At 39.9% G+C, this 17,504-nt stretch overlaps 1 protein-coding gene across 2 annotated transcripts in view; it reads left to right on the forward strand.

The window, feature by feature from the left end:
- The window catches only part of NUP160 (nucleoporin 160), a 50,466-nt gene extending 33,234 nt beyond the window's left edge, over window positions 1–17,232 (forward strand). For both annotated transcript variants that reach the window (XM_004436964.3, XM_087422937.1), the window contains 13 exons: window positions 4,539–4,634; window positions 4,733–4,827; window positions 4,927–5,023; window positions 5,117–5,222; window positions 8,669–8,829; window positions 9,616–9,676; window positions 10,566–10,676; window positions 10,856–10,979; window positions 11,636–11,737; window positions 12,806–12,947; window positions 14,053–14,178; window positions 15,720–15,824; window positions 16,258–17,232. In XM_004436964.3, coding sequence (XP_004437021.1) covers window positions 4,539–4,634; window positions 4,733–4,827; window positions 4,927–5,023; window positions 5,117–5,222; window positions 8,669–8,829; window positions 9,616–9,676; window positions 10,566–10,676; window positions 10,856–10,979; window positions 11,636–11,737; window positions 12,806–12,947; window positions 14,053–14,178; window positions 15,720–15,824; window positions 16,258–16,347 — 1,416 coding nt within the window. In that variant the 3' untranslated portion in view covers window positions 16,348–17,232. The remainder of the gene's footprint in view (window positions 1–4,538; window positions 4,635–4,732; window positions 4,828–4,926; window positions 5,024–5,116; window positions 5,223–8,668; window positions 8,830–9,615; window positions 9,677–10,565; window positions 10,677–10,855; window positions 10,980–11,635; window positions 11,738–12,805; window positions 12,948–14,052; window positions 14,179–15,719; window positions 15,825–16,257) is intronic.
- Window positions 17,233–17,504: the final 272 nt, after the last annotated feature.

A 17,504-nucleotide genomic window follows, 5' to 3' on the forward strand; every position in this document is an offset into this window, starting at 1 on the left:
AGAAAAATAAAAGTTTACTTGTTCCCTGAACTTTTAAGTAAAGAGAAAAATGAACTTGCCTAGAGAAATTGAAGAAATGTACATTTTTAGTAAATTTTTTAACTTAAATTCCCATCATGATATCATTTTATTAGCTTAACCATTGTTAGAAATTTATTGCTTAATTTCTGTTTTATTAGTCTGGCTGGCATCTCCACGAATTAACTAGTAATGCTGTATTTAGCCTTAGTTTATGATTTGGCCCTGGGTACCCCTCCTGACCTTTTTTCCTACTACTCTTTCCTCTGATCACTCAGCTGTAATGACAGTGGCCTTGTTACTGACTTATACAAGCCAAGCACATCCTCCTTCCTTCTGCCTCCTATACCCTCAGCCTGGAATGCCCTTGCTCCAGGTAGTCAGGTTTCTCACACCCTCACTTCCTTCAGGTCTCTGTTCAGGTGTCACCTCCTCAGAGAGTTCCTCCTGCCTCGCCTGTGTAGAATAGCTGTTGTGCTCACGCTCTTACGCACGCTCGCTCCCTCTCTCCCTTATGTGCATGCTTTCAGATTGAGGCACCATGAGCAGTCTCTCTCCTTGCCCTGCTTTATTTTTCTTTATAGCATTTGATTGTGCTTGATCTTATGCTTTAGATATCTATGTGTTATTTGATATCTGGATTTCCCACCAAGAAGTAAATGCAACAAGGGCAGTCTTCACTGTTTTCTTTGCTTGCTAAACAGATAAATGAATTTCTACTGAAATAGATTTGTAGCTCTTAATAACCCTCTACTATCCTTCTAATGAGAAAATTATTTTGCATTCTAAGTAAGGATTTTTAATCTGAGGCCAGAAAGATTTGAGGAATCAATAGATCCCCTGAAATTGTGTGCAAAATCTTTGTATTTTTTCTGTGGACGGGCTCCATGGCTTTCATGAAAAGAAACTCATTGAGTCAAAAAACATTAAGAATCACTGCAGGCCAGCCCCGTGGCCTAGTGGTTAAGTTCGGCGCGCTCCACTTTGGCGGCCGGGGTTTGGTTCCCAGGCGTGGACCTGCACCACTCATCAGCAGCCATGCTGTGGCAGCAACCCACATACAAAATAGGGGAAAATTGGCACAGATGTTAGCTCAGGGCAAATCTTCCCCAGCAAAAAAAAAAAGAATCACTGCTCCAGTGGTCCTGAAAGTGGGACTTGGAAAGAAAATACTAGAACTTTCACTTAACAGAAGAAAAATTAAAATGTGCTAATGTTTAATATAAGGATTGACTCCAGGGGCCAGTCTGGTGGCACAAGCGGTTAAGTGTGCATGCTTCACTGCGGCAGCCTGGGGTTCGCTGGTTTGGATCCTGGGCATGCACCGATGCACCAGTTGTCGAGCCATGCTGTAGCGGCATCCCATATAGAGTGGAGGAAGATGGACATGAATGTTAGCCCAGGGCTAGTCTTCCTCAGCAAAAAGAGGGGGATTGGCAGATGTTAACTCAGGGCTGGTCTTCCTCACAAAAAAAAAAAAAAAAAAAAGATTGACTCCATGTCTTTACTTGGTCCTTCTACCAGGGGGTGATTTGTCACTTAGTCTCTAGGTAGGCGTCTAAGGGAAGAGTGGGAGTGTCACAATTAGGAGCAGGTGCAGAGTGGTGCCCTTACCTGTCCACTTCATTTCAGGAGGTTTTGTTTACCGGGTTAAATTGATTTACATATATTGCTTAATTTTAATGGAAATCACCTTCACAATATGGACTTGGCCTTTAAAAATTCCTGCCAAGAAGGCAGACTGAAGATAAGACTAACAAAGAAAGTACAAGCAAGTGAGGAAAAGATCGGGCTGACATGTCTACCTTTGATAGAGGCTCTTCATCAGCCATATCACAAGGTGAAAACAGTGACCGTCTATAGTCAGATTTGACAAGAATTAGCCAAAAACAATTGAACTTTTCAGGAATGCTATTTTAGAATCTAAGTGTACCTTCTATTGAAATGTCAATTCAAGATGGTATGACACCATGAGAATTATTAAGACATCGTGCATCCTGATCATGTGTGGTAGCATATAAACTGGTTACAACCACTAACTCCAATCGCTGACATACCCTATGACCCAGGAATTTCACCTCTAAATATATCCAGAAAGACATTCATATTTTCCAAAAGAAATGTATAATTATGTTTCAAGCAGCATATTCATAAAATTCATATACTAGTAGAAACAACCCAAATGTCCATTAACAGAATGGATCGATGAATTATGGCATATTCTTTCAATGGAATACACCACAGCAGTGAAATGAATTGCTGCATGAAGTATCTTAGATCCCTCTTACAAACATGTTAAGCAAAAGAAGGTAGATACAAACATACATACCATAAGATTCTGTTTCTGTGAAATTGAAAACAAAACTATTTGTTTTGTCAAAAGTCAGTAGTGTCTGCTAGGAGTCATGGGGGCTTTGGAATGCTGCTGTCTTATGACTCTTAATTTGGGTGCTAGTAACATGGATGTGTTTACTTGTGAACATTCAACCAGCTATGTGCTTAGGATCTGTGTACATTTCTTTTTATTTTATTTATTTATTTATTTTTTGATGAAGTTTAGCCCTAAGCTAACATCTGTTGCCAGTCCTCCTCTTTTTTGCTGAAGAAGATTGGCCCTGGGCTAATATCCGTGCCCATCTTCCTCTACTTTATATGGGATGCTGCCATAGCGTGGCTTGATGAGCAGTGCGTAAGTCCACACCCGGGATCCGAACCCGCAAACCCCCAGCTGCTGGGGCAGAGCGAGCAAACTTAACCACTACGCCACCGGGCCAGCCCCTGTACATTTCTAAATATATGTTAGACTTCAATAAAAAGTATAACCTTAAAAAAAAATACTAAGCAGGGCCGGCCCCGTGGCTTAGCAGTTAAGTGCTTACGCTCCGTTACTGGCGGCCCGGGTTCGGATCCCAGGCGTGCACTGATACACCACTTCTCCGGCCATGCTGAGGCTGCGTCCCACATACAGCGACTAGAGGGATGTGCAACTATGACATACAACTATCTACTGGGGCTTTGGGGAAAAAAAGGAGGAGGATTGGCAATAGATGTTAGCTCAGAGCCAGTCTTCCTCAGCAAAAAGAGGAGGATTAGCATGGATATTAGCTCACAGCTGATCTTCCGCACAAAAAAAAAAAAAAAACTAAGCATCCAGAACAAAAAGATTTTTGTACTGTTAAAGAAAAGAAAGCAAAAAATAAATAAGTACTAATAAAAATAATTTTTAGGGGCCGGCCCGGTGGCGCAAGTGGTTCAGTGCACGTGCTCCACTGCAGCGGCCCGGGGTTTGCCGGTTCGGATCCCGGCGCGCACCGACGCACTACTTGGCAAGCCATGCTGTGGTGGCGTCCCATATAAAGTGGAGGAAGATGGGCACAGATGTTAGCCCAGGGCCGTCTTCCTCAGCAAAAAAAGAGGAGGATTGGCGGATGTTAGCACAGGGCTGATCTCCTCACAAGAAAAATAAAAATAAAAATAATTTTTAAACTATTTTTATCTATCTTTACTTCATCCTTTATAAATTTGTATTTTGAGTGTGTTATACATATATGTTAGAGAAATGTGGGTATATAATATACATGTGCACATGTCTGTAGGAGTGTGCACAGACATTATTAATAGGGTAGACAATCAAAAAAGTTTGAAGAGCACTGTTCTGTTGTGTTAGAAATGGGTTATGTCAAACATTAGCATATTCTCTTTGGGGTTTTTATTTATTTTATTTTATTTATTTTTATTTATTTTTTTGGTGAGGAAGATTGGCTCTGAGCTAACATCCGTGCCAGTCTTCCTCCACTTGGTAGGTGGGATGCCGCCACAGCATGGCTTGACGAGTGGTGTATAGGTCCTCACCCAGGATTTCAACCGGCAAACCACAGGCCACTGAAGTGGAACATGCGAACTTAACCACTTTGCCACCAGGCCAGCCCCTCTCTTTAGGGTTTTTATAAGGCTATAGTGTTAGTTTATTTACTGGGCTTTAAATTCATCTATGACCTAAACAGTTAGTAGGAAAAGTTAGTAGTGAAATTTTATTTGTTCCTTTATTCAGCAAATATTTACTGAGAGCCTACTGCGTACTAAACACTGACGGTAGTGCTGTGAACAAAAACGGCCAATAGAAAGTTTTACAACAAGCCTGTTATTTAATAGTAGAATCTAGGGACTGGCCCAGTGGCATAGTGGTTAGGGTCATGCACTCCACTACGGCAGCCTGGGGTTCAGATCCCAGGCGTGGACCTATGCACCGCTTATCAAGCCATGCTGTGGCAGGCGTCCCACATATGAAGTAGAGGAAGATGGGCATGGATGTTAGCCCAAGGCTAATCTTCCTCACCCAAAAAAAAAAAAAGTAAAATCTAAAGGAAAAATCTTTAGTATTAACCAAATAATCCTGTCCATCTTATTTGATTTAATCTTTATCTTGCTTAGTTATCTTTCTAATTGGTTTAAAATCCTATTTCAGTGTGAAGTGCACCACCATATTAATTTTAATGGAAATGCCTTCTGTTTCTCCTTAGATTTTGCGTCTACTGGATGTTGTGGGTTTGCCTGAGCTGGTTATTCAGTTGGCTACATCAGCGATAACTGAAGCAGGTGATGACTGGAAAACTCAGGTGAGAACTAACTGCGATCTAGTTACTTCCCTTGAGGTTTGTCATGGATGTAGATTTTTATTTCTATTGTCCTTTTTTCCCCTGTATTTCATATTCAGGCTACTTTAAGGACATGCATTTTCAAACATCATTTGGATTTGGGTCACAATAACCAAGCATACGAAGCCTTAACCCAAATTCCTGATTCCAGCAGGTAGTCAATCTCACATAGTCTTTTTTAGAGAAAGCAATTTACCAGCCTTGTTTAATCTACTGAGACAGTTGACCCTCGTATCCCTTTCTTTCCTTCTAGGCAGTTAGATTGTTTACGGCAGCTGGTGGTAGTTCTTTGCGAACGCTCACAGCTACAGGATCTTGTAGAGTTTCCCTACGTGAATCTGCACAATGAGGTAATTTTATTTATTCACTGGTGACTGGACACGACTGTGATGGTTCTTATGATGGCTGCTAACTTTGATATCTGATTGTTTTCCCTTCATTAGGTTGTGGGGATCATTGAATCACGTGCGAGAGCTGTGGACCTTATGACTCACAATTACTATGAGCTTCTCTATGCCTTTCACATCTATCGCCACAATTACCGGAAGGGTGAGCAGTTGAAGCAGACAGTCTTTGTTGGAGGCAACCTTATTAGTTTAATCATATTTTACAAAAATCTTATTTGTTTGACTTACGTAATTTTTACATTGGGCGAGTGTTCTCTACGAGCATTTGCGGAAATTATATTTAAGTACAAGATTAGCTTCACCCTTTTGAAGATTACCTGTTAGCCTTAAAGAAATGCACTTACTCCCATTCTAGAACATTCTCGAGACATTTCAGTGAGATGGCCTGCTCTGTGTATCTTCTGTCCAATTATAAAGGAAACTACCTTCATTAGAGGCCCCTTGAATTCCTGTGGCTGGTTTTGAGTTCCTGTGCCATTTTGCCATTGGCCTTCTCCCTTTCCTTTTTTTTTTTTGGCTGATCCTTTTGAGGCTAAGTTGCGGACGTCATGACTCTTAATGCATAAATACTTCAGATGCATCTCCTAATGACATTTTTTTATATAACCTCAATACAATTATCAAATTAAGGAAATGTAACTAATTTCATGAATTAAATTTATTTATTTATTTTTTAAATAATTGTATTTATTTATTTTCCCCCCAAAGCCCCAGTAAATAGTTGTATGTCATAGCTGCACATCCTTCTAGTTGCTGTATGTGGGACGCAGCCTCAGCATGGCCAGAGAAGCGGTGCGTCGGTGTGCGCCCGGGATCCGAACCCGGGCCACCAGCAGCGGAGCACGCGCACTTAACCACTAAGCCACGGGGCCGGCCCTCATGAATTAAATTTAAATGTAATGTCATCTGATATGCTGCTCGTATTCAAAGTTTGCCAATTGTCATAATAATGGTTGTGTGTGTGTGTGTGTGTGTGTGTGTGAGAGGAAGATCGGCCCTGAGCTAACATCTGCCAATCCTCCTCTTTTTTTTTTCTTTTTTTTCTTCTTTTCTTTTTTTTTTTTGCTGAGGATGACTGGCCCTGGGCTAACATCCATGCCCATCTTCCTCCACTTCATATGGGACGCCGCCATAGCATGGCTTGCCAAGCGGTGCGTTGGTGCGTACCCGGGATCTGAACCAGCAAACCCTGGGCCGCCGCAGCGGAACGCGCGCACTTAACCGCTTGCGCCACCGGGCCACCCCCCATAATAATGGTTTTCGATAGCACATTCCTTCTATACTGCCCTCAGCCCCTGATCTAGGATCCCATATTGCGTTTACTTGTCATATCTCTTTAGTCTCCTTTAATCTGGAGCACTTCTTTTAGGCTTTCTTTGCCTTTGATGACATTGATATTTTTGAAGAGTACAGGCTGGTTACTTTTGTAGAATGTATCTTAATTTGGGTTTGTAGGATGACTAATGAAGTCTTTATCAGAACAGCTAAAATGAAAGGATTACATGTCTGTTTTAAGATCATGTTTTACAAGATAACCATTGTGGTTCCCCTTTAGAACTTCTCACATTTTTATACTATCTTCACTCAGAAAATTTTTCATTACATTTCTTGCTGATATTCATTGGAAAGAATGGAAGGAGGTAATTCATAGGCATGTTCTTAATATGCTAATGTTAAAACATGTCTGCCTATTTTTTTATTATCTTGAATCATACAGGAAGGGACATATAGACTATTAAAGATCTCTCATTGTTTGCTTTCACAGTAACAGCATCCATTACAGCAACCTAATTGAGACCTGTTTAGCTAGATGGATGTTTAGGTCTCTCTGAAGCAAGGCCATGTTCTAAGAAATGTCTTATATATTGCAGGCACCCAAAAATATTTGTTAGAATGAAAAATAGATTGTTTCATTTGAAAACTGAGGGCTGGCCCCGTGGCTTAGCAGGGTGCACGCGCTCCACTGCTGGCGGCCCGGGTTCGCATCCCAGGCGCGCACCAACGCACTGCTTCTCTGGCCATGCTGAGGCCGCGTCCCACATACAGCAGCTAGAAGGATGTACAGCTATGACATACAACTATCTACTGGGGCTTTGGGGTAAAAAATAAATAAATAAATAAAATTATGAAAACTGAAACAATTTTTAAGTGCTGTTTCGTTTCTGGAGTCCCATGCTGTCTCAAAACAATGTATTTTTCAGCATCTCATTCAACCTATGTAACTAAAGTCTTTTACAAATAAGTCAATGTTTTTGAGCAGAGCATCCAAACATTTTTTGGTCTCAGAATCCTGGGTGGAGATAGGTAGACAATGTGGCTGAGACTAGTTCTCTAACTAGTCTTCTGTACTGCCTGGGAGTGCAGTATCTAACAGTCAAAAGTAAGATATACCATGAATTTTTGTGGCTTTTTTTTTCTCCCTCAAAGCCCCAGTAGATAGTTGTATGTCATAGTTGCACATCCTTCTAGTTGCTGCATGTGGGACGCGGCCTCAGCATGGCCGGAGAAGCAGTGCGTCGGTGTACGCCCGGGATCCGAACCTGGGCCGCCAGCAGCAGAACGCGTGCACTCAACCGCTAAGCCACGGGGCCGGCCCAAGGCTTTTTTAATTTTTTTTTTTAATTGTAGTAAAACACACATAATTTAAACTTTACTATCTTAATGATTTTTAAATGTTCACTAGTGTTAAGTACATTCACATTGTTATGTAACCAACCTCCAGAACTGTTCATCTTGCAAAACTGAGACTCTGTACAGTCATGTGCCACATAATGATATTTTGTTCAACAACAGACTGCATATATGACAGTAGTCCCATAAGATTAGTACCATACAGCCTAGGTGTGTAGGCTATACCATCTAGGTTTGTGTAAGTACAGTCTATGATGTTCGCACAACAACCAATTGCCTAACAACACATTACTCAGAGCGTAGCCCATTGTTAAGCGACACATGACTATACGCATTAAACAAGAACTTGCCATTCCCCCCTTCCCCCAGCCCCTGGCAACCACCATTCTACTTTCTGTCTCTGTGAATTTGGCTATTGGAATCATACAGTGAGTTTTTTGTGACTGGCTTATTTCTCTTAGCATATGTCTTCAAGTTTCATCCATGTTGTAGTATGTGTCAGAATTTCCTTCCTTTTTAGGACTGAATAATATTACGTTATATATATATCACATTTTGTTTATCCATCCATCGATGGACACTTGGATTTCTTCCACCTTTTGGCTATTGTGAATAATACTGCTATGAACATGGGTTTACAAATATCTCTTTAAGACCCTGCTTTTGATTTTGTGGGATATATACCCAGAAGTGGAATGCTAGATCATGATTCTATTTTTAATTTTTTGAGGAATTACCATGTTTTCCATAGTGGCTACACCAATTTACATTCCTACCAGCAGTGCACAAGGATTCCAATTTTTCCACATCCCCACTAACACATGATTTTTTGTGGTTTTAAGTTAAACTCAATTTTGTTTTAAATTTTAGTATTTGATAAGTGTAACAGATTCTCTGTGTATCTCTAAATTAACACATTTTTGCAGTTCTAATGTCTAATTTGTTATTGCCTCATAGCTGGCACAGTGATGTTTGAGTACGGAATGCGTCTTGGCAGAGAGGTTCGAACTCTCCGGGGACTTGAGAAGCAAGGCAACTGTTATCTGGCTGCTATTAATTGTTTACGACTTATTCGTCCAGAATATGCGTGGATTGTGCAGCCAGCCTCTGGTGCAGTGGTATGAAAACTTTCCATCCCGGAATTTGGGGAACATTTAATTTATTTTGCGTGGTCCTTTCAAAACCATTACTTCATTTTTCTTCATTTCATTTAAGATTTCTACTGAGATGTTTGTGAACTTAATCTGTTTTTGCAGGAATTCAATTTAGTTCCCAAGTTCAGAGTTATTGTAGGAAAGAAGTATTGCAGAGTGGTTTTGGAGTTGCATAAAATAGGGATGATGATAATGATGATGTCTACCTTATGGGATTGTTTGGGTTTTAAATTAGTTGATTCATGTAGATTGCTTAGAACAGTGACAGTGCCTGGCCTGCAAAAAGTGCCCAATGAGGGGTAACAGCTTTTATATCATTCATTTTTGTTCATTGTTAATCTACAATTAACTGTTTTAAAGGACGTGCACTTTGTGTTTTTTCTGCTGTGCTGATGGGGTCATGTATCCCCAGCTACTTATATTGCATAGTTCCTTCATTTACCAGGCTGTTCCCCAGGGTTGTGGGTGGAGAATATAACTCTGGAACCAAGGAAAGTCAGCCAGTTTATATGGAGATCAAATCCATGTCCTTGGACTCAGTAACATCTTATAACTAAGTGAGCCAACTTGGCAAACAACCCCGCTTCTTTGTCGGATAGTTGCAGTGCCGTTGTAAGAAGAGCTCTGCTCGTTGAAATAAACATAATTTATGTCGAGAGAATTTAAGCATTAAAGCTCTGGGTTGCAGTTAATGGTATCAAAATAAAACACTAATTTTTCATAGTTGAATCACTTGTTTTCTCTTCTCAGTATGATCGCCCTGGAGCATCCCCTAAGAGGAATCATGATGGAGAATGCACAGCTGCCCCAAGTGAGTTGGGAGAGAGTCTCATGCTGATTCTTTGCCGAACAGTAATTATATTGTTAAATTATTATAGTTAGATATATATAGAGGGAGAGTTGTATAGTTGTATATATTATATATAGTAGTTATGTATACACTATGTTGTAGTTATATATAATATAGGTAGTAGTTATATTGTAATGTTATATATAGTTATATTGTATACTGTATACATTATATATATTAATTATATTGTAAAAATATTGTAAAGTTCGTTCTTTTTAGTTTATTTCCGGTGTTTTAGTCTGCTAAAGGTTGTCTGGTAGCCCTTTGAAAACTTTGTATGGCAGCATGAGAAATGAAAGTGTTTAAAAAAGAGTGTGTTTGTTTCTGTTGCTTGTTGTATTTAAACCAGCTTAGTACCCAACTTTTGTCTAATCAGGCTCCTCTCATATTACCGTGGAGGCATGATGTCTCTCTTGGAGGCGTGATGTCTTTCCAGAGAGCCTGGTGGGGGGTGGGGGGAGTGGGGTGGGGAGTCTAGACCTGGACACACCTGGTTTTAATTCTGCCTCTCTCACTCTGGGCATGTGCTTCTCTTCCTGGTAGAGATAACAGTGTTTCACAGTTGTGAGAGTTCAGTGCAATTATATGTAAAATGCCTTGTAAGCGACCCCTCAACTGTAGCTCTTGCTATTAGAGCACTTGGATTTGATTCCACTGCCCGTGTGAAGCAGGGGTGTTGCTTTGTTTTTTAAGTTAGCTTTACTGAGCCCTGTTTTCTCCTCCATCTTCATGCCTTTGGAAATTAAATTGAAAGTTACTTAATGTGTAGTGGAAATGGACAGGTTCCATTAATCTAATAGGCACTTCTTTTGTACTTTGGGAATTGAAAATATTTTTCTTTGACTTATAGCAAATCGGCAAATTGAAATCCTCGAACTGGAAGATCTGGAGAAAGAGTGTTCCCTGGCTCGCATTCGCCTCACTTTGGCTCAACACGATCCATCAGCAGTTGCGGTTGCAGGTAGGGAGTCAGCATTCTGTCAGTACCCCCAGCACAGGTCAGAGCCAGACAGTGGACATAGCATGCTAGATGGGTATAAAGCATGTCGTTGTTATTCTGAGATTTCATCAGCAAAGCAGTTAGGGACTTATTTGCATATACCATTGGTTGTACTAAATCGCCCTTTTCCCTTTCCACAGGAAGTTCGTCAGCAGAGGAGATGGTCACTCTCTTGGTTCAGGCTGGCCTTTTTGACACTGCCATATCACTCTGTCAGACTTTTAAGCTTCCCTTAACGCCAGTCTTTGAGGGCCTTGCTTTCAAGTATGTCTGAAATTGTCCTTTTATAGTCTTAATTTTCTAATGCAAAAATACTATACTCTTGCTTTATGTGAAGCAGTGGTCACACAAGCCAGTATCCTATAAGCCAGTTGTGCTTTAAAGAAGTGTTTTTGTTTAGTCCACACAATGATTTTTATTAGCGGGTTGTGATTTTTTTTTTTTAATCTTGATTTATAGCTTCTCTTGAGAAATCAGAAGGTCTGGCATTCCTGGGTCCGCATTCCCACATGACGATAGATAACCTGGGTTAAATAGTGGTGTCCATTTTAGACACGGCCTATGTTCTCTTCAGTCCTTTAGGACATCTGTTGTCCACTGTAGGCATTATTAAAAAGTACTTCTTACTGAAATTGCCTTATATCTAAGTACTTTGTGAATTGGAAATATTTTTTAAGCTTTCAGAATTTTTCATCATCAATTTTCTCTTAGAAGTAAATTATCTCTTAACACTTATTGATAGCCTTGTGGGTCATCCAGTTGTGTGGCTGTGAGGAGAGGAAAGAGCCAATACCTCAGTCGCAAATTCAACAATAGACTAGAGCGGAAGTTGTTGTCTTATCTCTCTAGTTTTAGTAGCAAAATAATGTGGTGCTTTTCAGCCAATTAGTTGACTTTGTGTGGAACTGTTTTCACTGCAGATGCATCAAATTGCAGTTTGGAGGAGAGGCAGCACAAGCAGAAGCCTGGGCCTGGCTGGCAGCCAATCAGCTCTCCTCGGTCATCACCACTAAGGAGTCCAGGTACCGCCCTCGTGCTTGTCCCAGCCCACGAGGGTTTGCCCGTCTCAAAGCTGGCAAATTGTCATTGATTAAATTGTCATCCCCTGATCATTTCACTTTTTTTTTCTTTCTTGGGTCTAAGCTTTTGTAGAAGCTAGAGAGTTTATAATGGTCATATCATGTAATCTCTTGTCCAAACCAGGACATCTTTGACTATATTTGAGATATTTTTATCTCCTCCATATCCCCCTCCTGAAAGACTTACTATATTATATCGTCAAGAAAAGGTACTCTTCTAGGCAAAAGTCTATATTTACTGGGTTTCAGAGTGTTATTCCTTTTTTCCCCATTCCTCCACTGTGCCAACTTGGCATGGTTGTCATCCCAGTGTCGTCTTACAGCTCATCTCTGGCTACTGTTTAGCAGTCTGTCACCCAGCAACCCCCATTCTCTACCATACCTTCTTCAGATTTTCTGTCTCCATATACTTCCCTCGTGCACCCAGTTAATGTCTACCCGAGTGTACTTCAGTGTCTTCTTCAGAATCGTTCTCTGACAACCCTAGCCCTCAGTAAACCTGCCATCCTTGAATTGCATTTACAATTTGTATAATGCAGCTTAGCACTTTAGAATTGTAGCATAGCATCTTACAATTTGGAAGTCCTCTGACATTAGTTTTCAACCCCTAAATTAGCCCACCAGAATTACCATTAAAATAACACATTATAAGCTATCACTCTAGTCTTCTAAATCAGAATTTCTACATGATTCTAATGCTTGATCAGGTTTGGAAACAGTGATCTGAGCCAATCTCTTTGTTTTAGAAATCTGGAAAAAAGAAAGTAAGTGAATTATATAGTCAAGTAAATGTATGGTTAGTGGGAGAGAAATACAAAAGTCCAAGTATCTAGTTTCTGGTACTACGCCTAAGTCACGTTGACCCTAATAATAATTTAGTCGCCATTTAGCTATATTATCTATTCAGTTGTGAGCTTCTAAAGATTTTTTCCTTGCGTATACATGCTTTGAATGGTACCATAAATAGCTATTAAGAATCTGGAACTCATTAGTCCTTTTGCTTTTATCAAGTGCTACAGATGAAGCATGGCGACTATTATCAACTTACCTGGAAAGGTACAAAGTCCAGAACAATTTATATCACCACTGTGTAATCAACAAGCTCTTGTCTCATGGAGTGCCTCTGCCTAATTGGCTTATAAACAGTTACAAGGTAAGTGGTATCTTAACTTATAGAGAGTAAGAAGCTAATCTTTATCATTCTAAATAACTTCATGAGATGATTAAAAAGAAAAGAATAGTGTGATAACATGGAAATATACTGACATACTTTGGGCAGCTTCTTAGTCTTAGCTAAAAACACTAAGAACAATTTAACTTCAGTTCCATATGAAGTACTGAGTGTTTCAAGTTCTACAGGTTAGTAATTAAGTTAATGCCTGCTTGTGTGCTCACTGAACAATGAATATATATTTAGAACAATGCGTATATGCATGACATGGTATTTACTATTCATTACTCAAAAAATTCGCAGGAGTGGGTGGAGTAGTTTTCAAATACTACAACAGTGTTTCTTTAAGTCACTTGTTATTATTTGGGTAGTGGGCTTCTTCAAAATATAGATTGCTAGAAACCAGGGTCAGTATTTTAACAAGTTCCTAATTTGATTTGATGCATGGTTAAGTTTGAGAACTGCTGTATCTGAAACACAGATACAGTTGAGTAGGGAAAGAGAGAATCTAAAGCTTAAAATCAAGAAAGTTGATCTGTTTTTTTAAGTTAGAAGGCAGAGAAAGCAGCTAAGATGGTAATGGTTAAAATAGTGATCAAATCCTAATATAGAAAGCATAATTAACAGAATTCGTAAAGTGCTGCCAAACTGAGACTCTATTCACTTTTCTCTCACCCTGAATTAAATTTAATTCATGCATTTAAAAATTGGTGATTCTTTTAATTTCTTTTGCATTTATCCTACATATGTTTCTGAGAATTAATGTGAATATATTGTCTCGTTAGTACTCAGTATTTCTGGGAAGCTTTGTTGACTTTTACTACTGTAGAAACTGAAGTAGAAGATAAAAAGTGTCTTAGATCACAAAACAGAAGAGGAAGGGCACTTAACAGATGAGGAGGCCCCACAAGGTGCTCAGAGGTAGTAACTGGGCTCTTGGGAATCCAAGATGCAGAGGAGTAAACTGAGGCGCTCATTTATTTATATTGAGGAGTGTAAATGCCAGGGACACCCAGCGTCTTTTGCACAGTCAGTGCCCGGGTAAGATGGAAATAGGTAGATGCTCTTAATCACTGACTTTTTACAGAAGGTGGATGCCGCTGAGTTGCTCCGTCTGTACTTGAACTATGACCTTTTAGAAGAAGCCGTGGATTTGGTTTCAGAATATGTGGATGCTGTATTGGGAAAAGGACATCAGTACTTTGGAATTGAGGTAGGCATGTATACATATTTCTTTCTTTCTTTCGTTCGTTCTTTTTTTTTTTTTTTTTCTGCTGAGGAAGACTGGCTCTGGGCTAACATCTGTGCCCATCTTCCTCCACTTTATATGGGACGCCGCCACAGCACGGCCTGACAAGTGGTGCATGGGTGCACACCCAAACCCCGGCCACCAGCAGTGGAGCCCGGGCACTTAACCGCTACGCCACGGGGCTGGCCCCTACATATTTCTTTTTAATTCTGTGTTATCCCGCTACATGTGGTGAGGATCTGAAAGTCAATTGAACTATAAGATTTAACCTTATTGTTTGTAGTTATGCAACTAGTTTTCTCCAAGATCAGGGACTGGTACTCTCTGAGTCTCTAGTTTCCTGTTTATAAAATGGGACTACATTTCATTTTTCTCCATCATAGGAATGTGGCTTTAGTTAGTATTTGGAGGAGTGAGGTAAATGAGAACAAAATGGTATTTGGTGTGTGCAGGGACTGTGCTGAGTCTCTACACGTGTTTTCTCACTTAATCCTTCCAGCAGCCTATGAGGGACGGTTTTAATCCTTTGTTTTTACCCATGAGGAAACAGGTTCAGAGGTTAAGTAAGTTGCCAGAGCTCACACATGGTAAATAGAAGAGCCAGGTCTAAAATCCAGGTCTAGTTAACTACAGAGCCAAGCTCTTAAACTCTCAGGAAAGTATTCAGAACTTCGAAAGTTGAGCTTTCCTTTTCCCAAGTTTTTTTTCCAGATAATTTGAATCTAAATTTCAGGCTGGAGGTAGTGTTACTCGTTGACAGTTTAAAGATTTTTATTTATTTTATTTTTTCCCCCCAAAGCCCCAGTAGATAGTTGTATGTCATAGCTGCACATCCCTCTAGTTGCTGCATGTGGGACTCGGCCCCAGGATGGACGGAGAAGTGGTGCCTCGATGCGCACCCGGGATCCGAACCCGGGCCACCAGCATCGCAGCGCGCGCACTTAACCACCAAGCCACAGGGCCGGCCTCGTTGACAGTTTAGAGGAGTTTTGTTGATTGTGTTTATCCTTAATAGGCCTGAGGGCTCCTTTAAGGTAAGAGATGACATGAATTTAAAAACACATTTGCTTTAACTGAGAAAAGGACAAGTTCCCAAGTTGAAAAGAGAAGCAGGGGGCTTCCAATTTTGTGTGAGCATATGTATACACATGCACACATACACAATTTCTTATTGTGCAAAAAAATAAGTAAAGCTGGGCCGGCCCCGTGGCTTAGCGGTTAAGTGCGAGTGCTCCGCTGCTGGCGGCCCGGGTTCGGATCCCAGGCGGGCACCACTTCTCTGGCCATGCTGAGGCCGCGTCCCACATACAGCAACTAGAAGGATGTGCAGCTATGACATACAACTATCTACTGGGGCTTTGGGGGGAAAAAATAAATAAATAAAATCTTTAAAAAAAAAAAATAAGTAAAGCATTTTATGTTATCGAGGCCTATAAAAGTAACTACCCAGAAGAAATGGTCCACTTTGCAGATTTTCATCAAATGATAGATGTTTTTCCCTTCAGTTTCCTCTGTCTGCAACAGCTCCTATGGTGTGGCTCCCATACTCTTCCATTGATCAGCTTCTCCAGGCTCTGGGAGAGAACAGTGCCAACAGTCACAACATCGCAGTAAGTAGACGTCTTTTATAAGGCCCTGCACTAGTCGTTATACCTTAAAGCTTGCTCTTCATTTCTCAAGGATTAAGGGGAGGACAGAAGCCATTTATTAACATGGTGCCCGAATCCCTTTATGAAATGATTAGTTAAATCAGATGTAGCCTCTGTGGTTCTGGGAAGAAAGCTAGTAACACTTTTATTAAAAATAACTGGTCTGATTTGCATATTTAGAAAATTCATTAGGAAAACAAGATTGGAGTAATGTATATAACAGAGAAGTCCAGGTTTATCAGTTGAGTCACAGGGTAAACAGACTCCTCTAGTGAACGGTGATTAAATGAAGCAGAGTAGCTAACATCTTAACTTTGAAGTCAAAGTGATTAATAACTTCAATGTTTTCAGTCCTTGACCTATTCTGTAATGATTCTCTTCTTTTCTCCCACAGCTGTCCCAGAAAATACTTGACAAATTGGAGGACTACCAGCAAAAAGTTGATAAGGCAACACGGGATTTATTATATCGTCGGAACTTGTGATCCAGATGGTTGCCTAGCCTTTGTAACCACTTGGTGCCTCTTAGGGCTTAAGACTTTACCCTGCAGGAACCCTGTCCTCCAGGCTGATTTTTATATACCTGTAAATGATGCGTATTAACATTCAAGTCTGCATTCTGCACAAGAGAGGAGGGCAGATGGGCCACAGGACCTGTGCTTGCTGGCGGTGCTAACACACAATTTCTGGTTTTCAACCTTGGTCTCAAACAGCTGCTTTTGTATATGATTCACAAGCTTTTTTAGAGTTTATATTTTTTTAAACTACCGAAGACATTCTTTATCTGCTAATTAAAACCCACCTTCACTTTCCAAAATAGCTGGTGGTGGTTGGCTTATTGTAGCTGACACCAAAAGCAGTCACTGCAAATCCTCTCATTCTTCCCTATCACTTTTTGTATTTCAATGGAATTATTTTGGTCCAGAACTGACGTGTATTTTCTGTATTGCAAACAGAAGCTAATGATTTTGCGTACTCTTTTCATTATTTATTGTGGAGTTTTTGTATGATCTTCAATAAAGTATTAAATAATTTGCTTAGATTAAGCCTAAAATGATGACCAGCTGTCAAAGAAGATATCTTATTTTGAATCTAGTTCTGAGGCTAAAGTTGAGTAAACTCTTAGCTAAGAAAAAATTGGAAATCCATAATCTACAAAAGTAATAGATTTTCAAAGCAAATTCTGTTAACTTTATGATTTATGATAATCAAGCCGGACTTGATCCTACAGTTAGTCTAATAATGTATTCGACCAAAATATAAACTTTCCTGGTCAGATTCAGAATCATTCTTGTGCACAAATTTGGGGGAAAGTGAAAAATAAAATCTTGGATTTTATTCTGTATATTAAAATTTATCTTTTAAGGAAACTATCTGTATATTACTTGCTTGTATGCCTTTTGACCTTTGAGTTTTTCATAAGCCTTTAATTTTTATACTACCAATACCATATTTACATTATATATTTTAAATAACAATGCGAGTTTCCCTGTGGTACTGTTATTGGTAGATATTGAAGTATTGGCTCTTTTTTCATTTTAGCTCTGCCATGGTTTTTTTTTTTTTTTTTAGATTTTATTTATTTTTATTTTTTCCCCCCAAAGCCCCAGTGGATAGCTGTATGTCGTAGCTGCACATCCTT

The sequence above is a fragment of the Ceratotherium simum genome, chromosome 34 (genome assembly GCF_057802395.1).
Source record: "Ceratotherium simum simum isolate JZ-2026a chromosome 34, ASM5780239v1, whole genome shotgun sequence".
Taxonomy (NCBI): domain Eukaryota; kingdom Metazoa; phylum Chordata; class Mammalia; order Perissodactyla; family Rhinocerotidae; genus Ceratotherium; species Ceratotherium simum.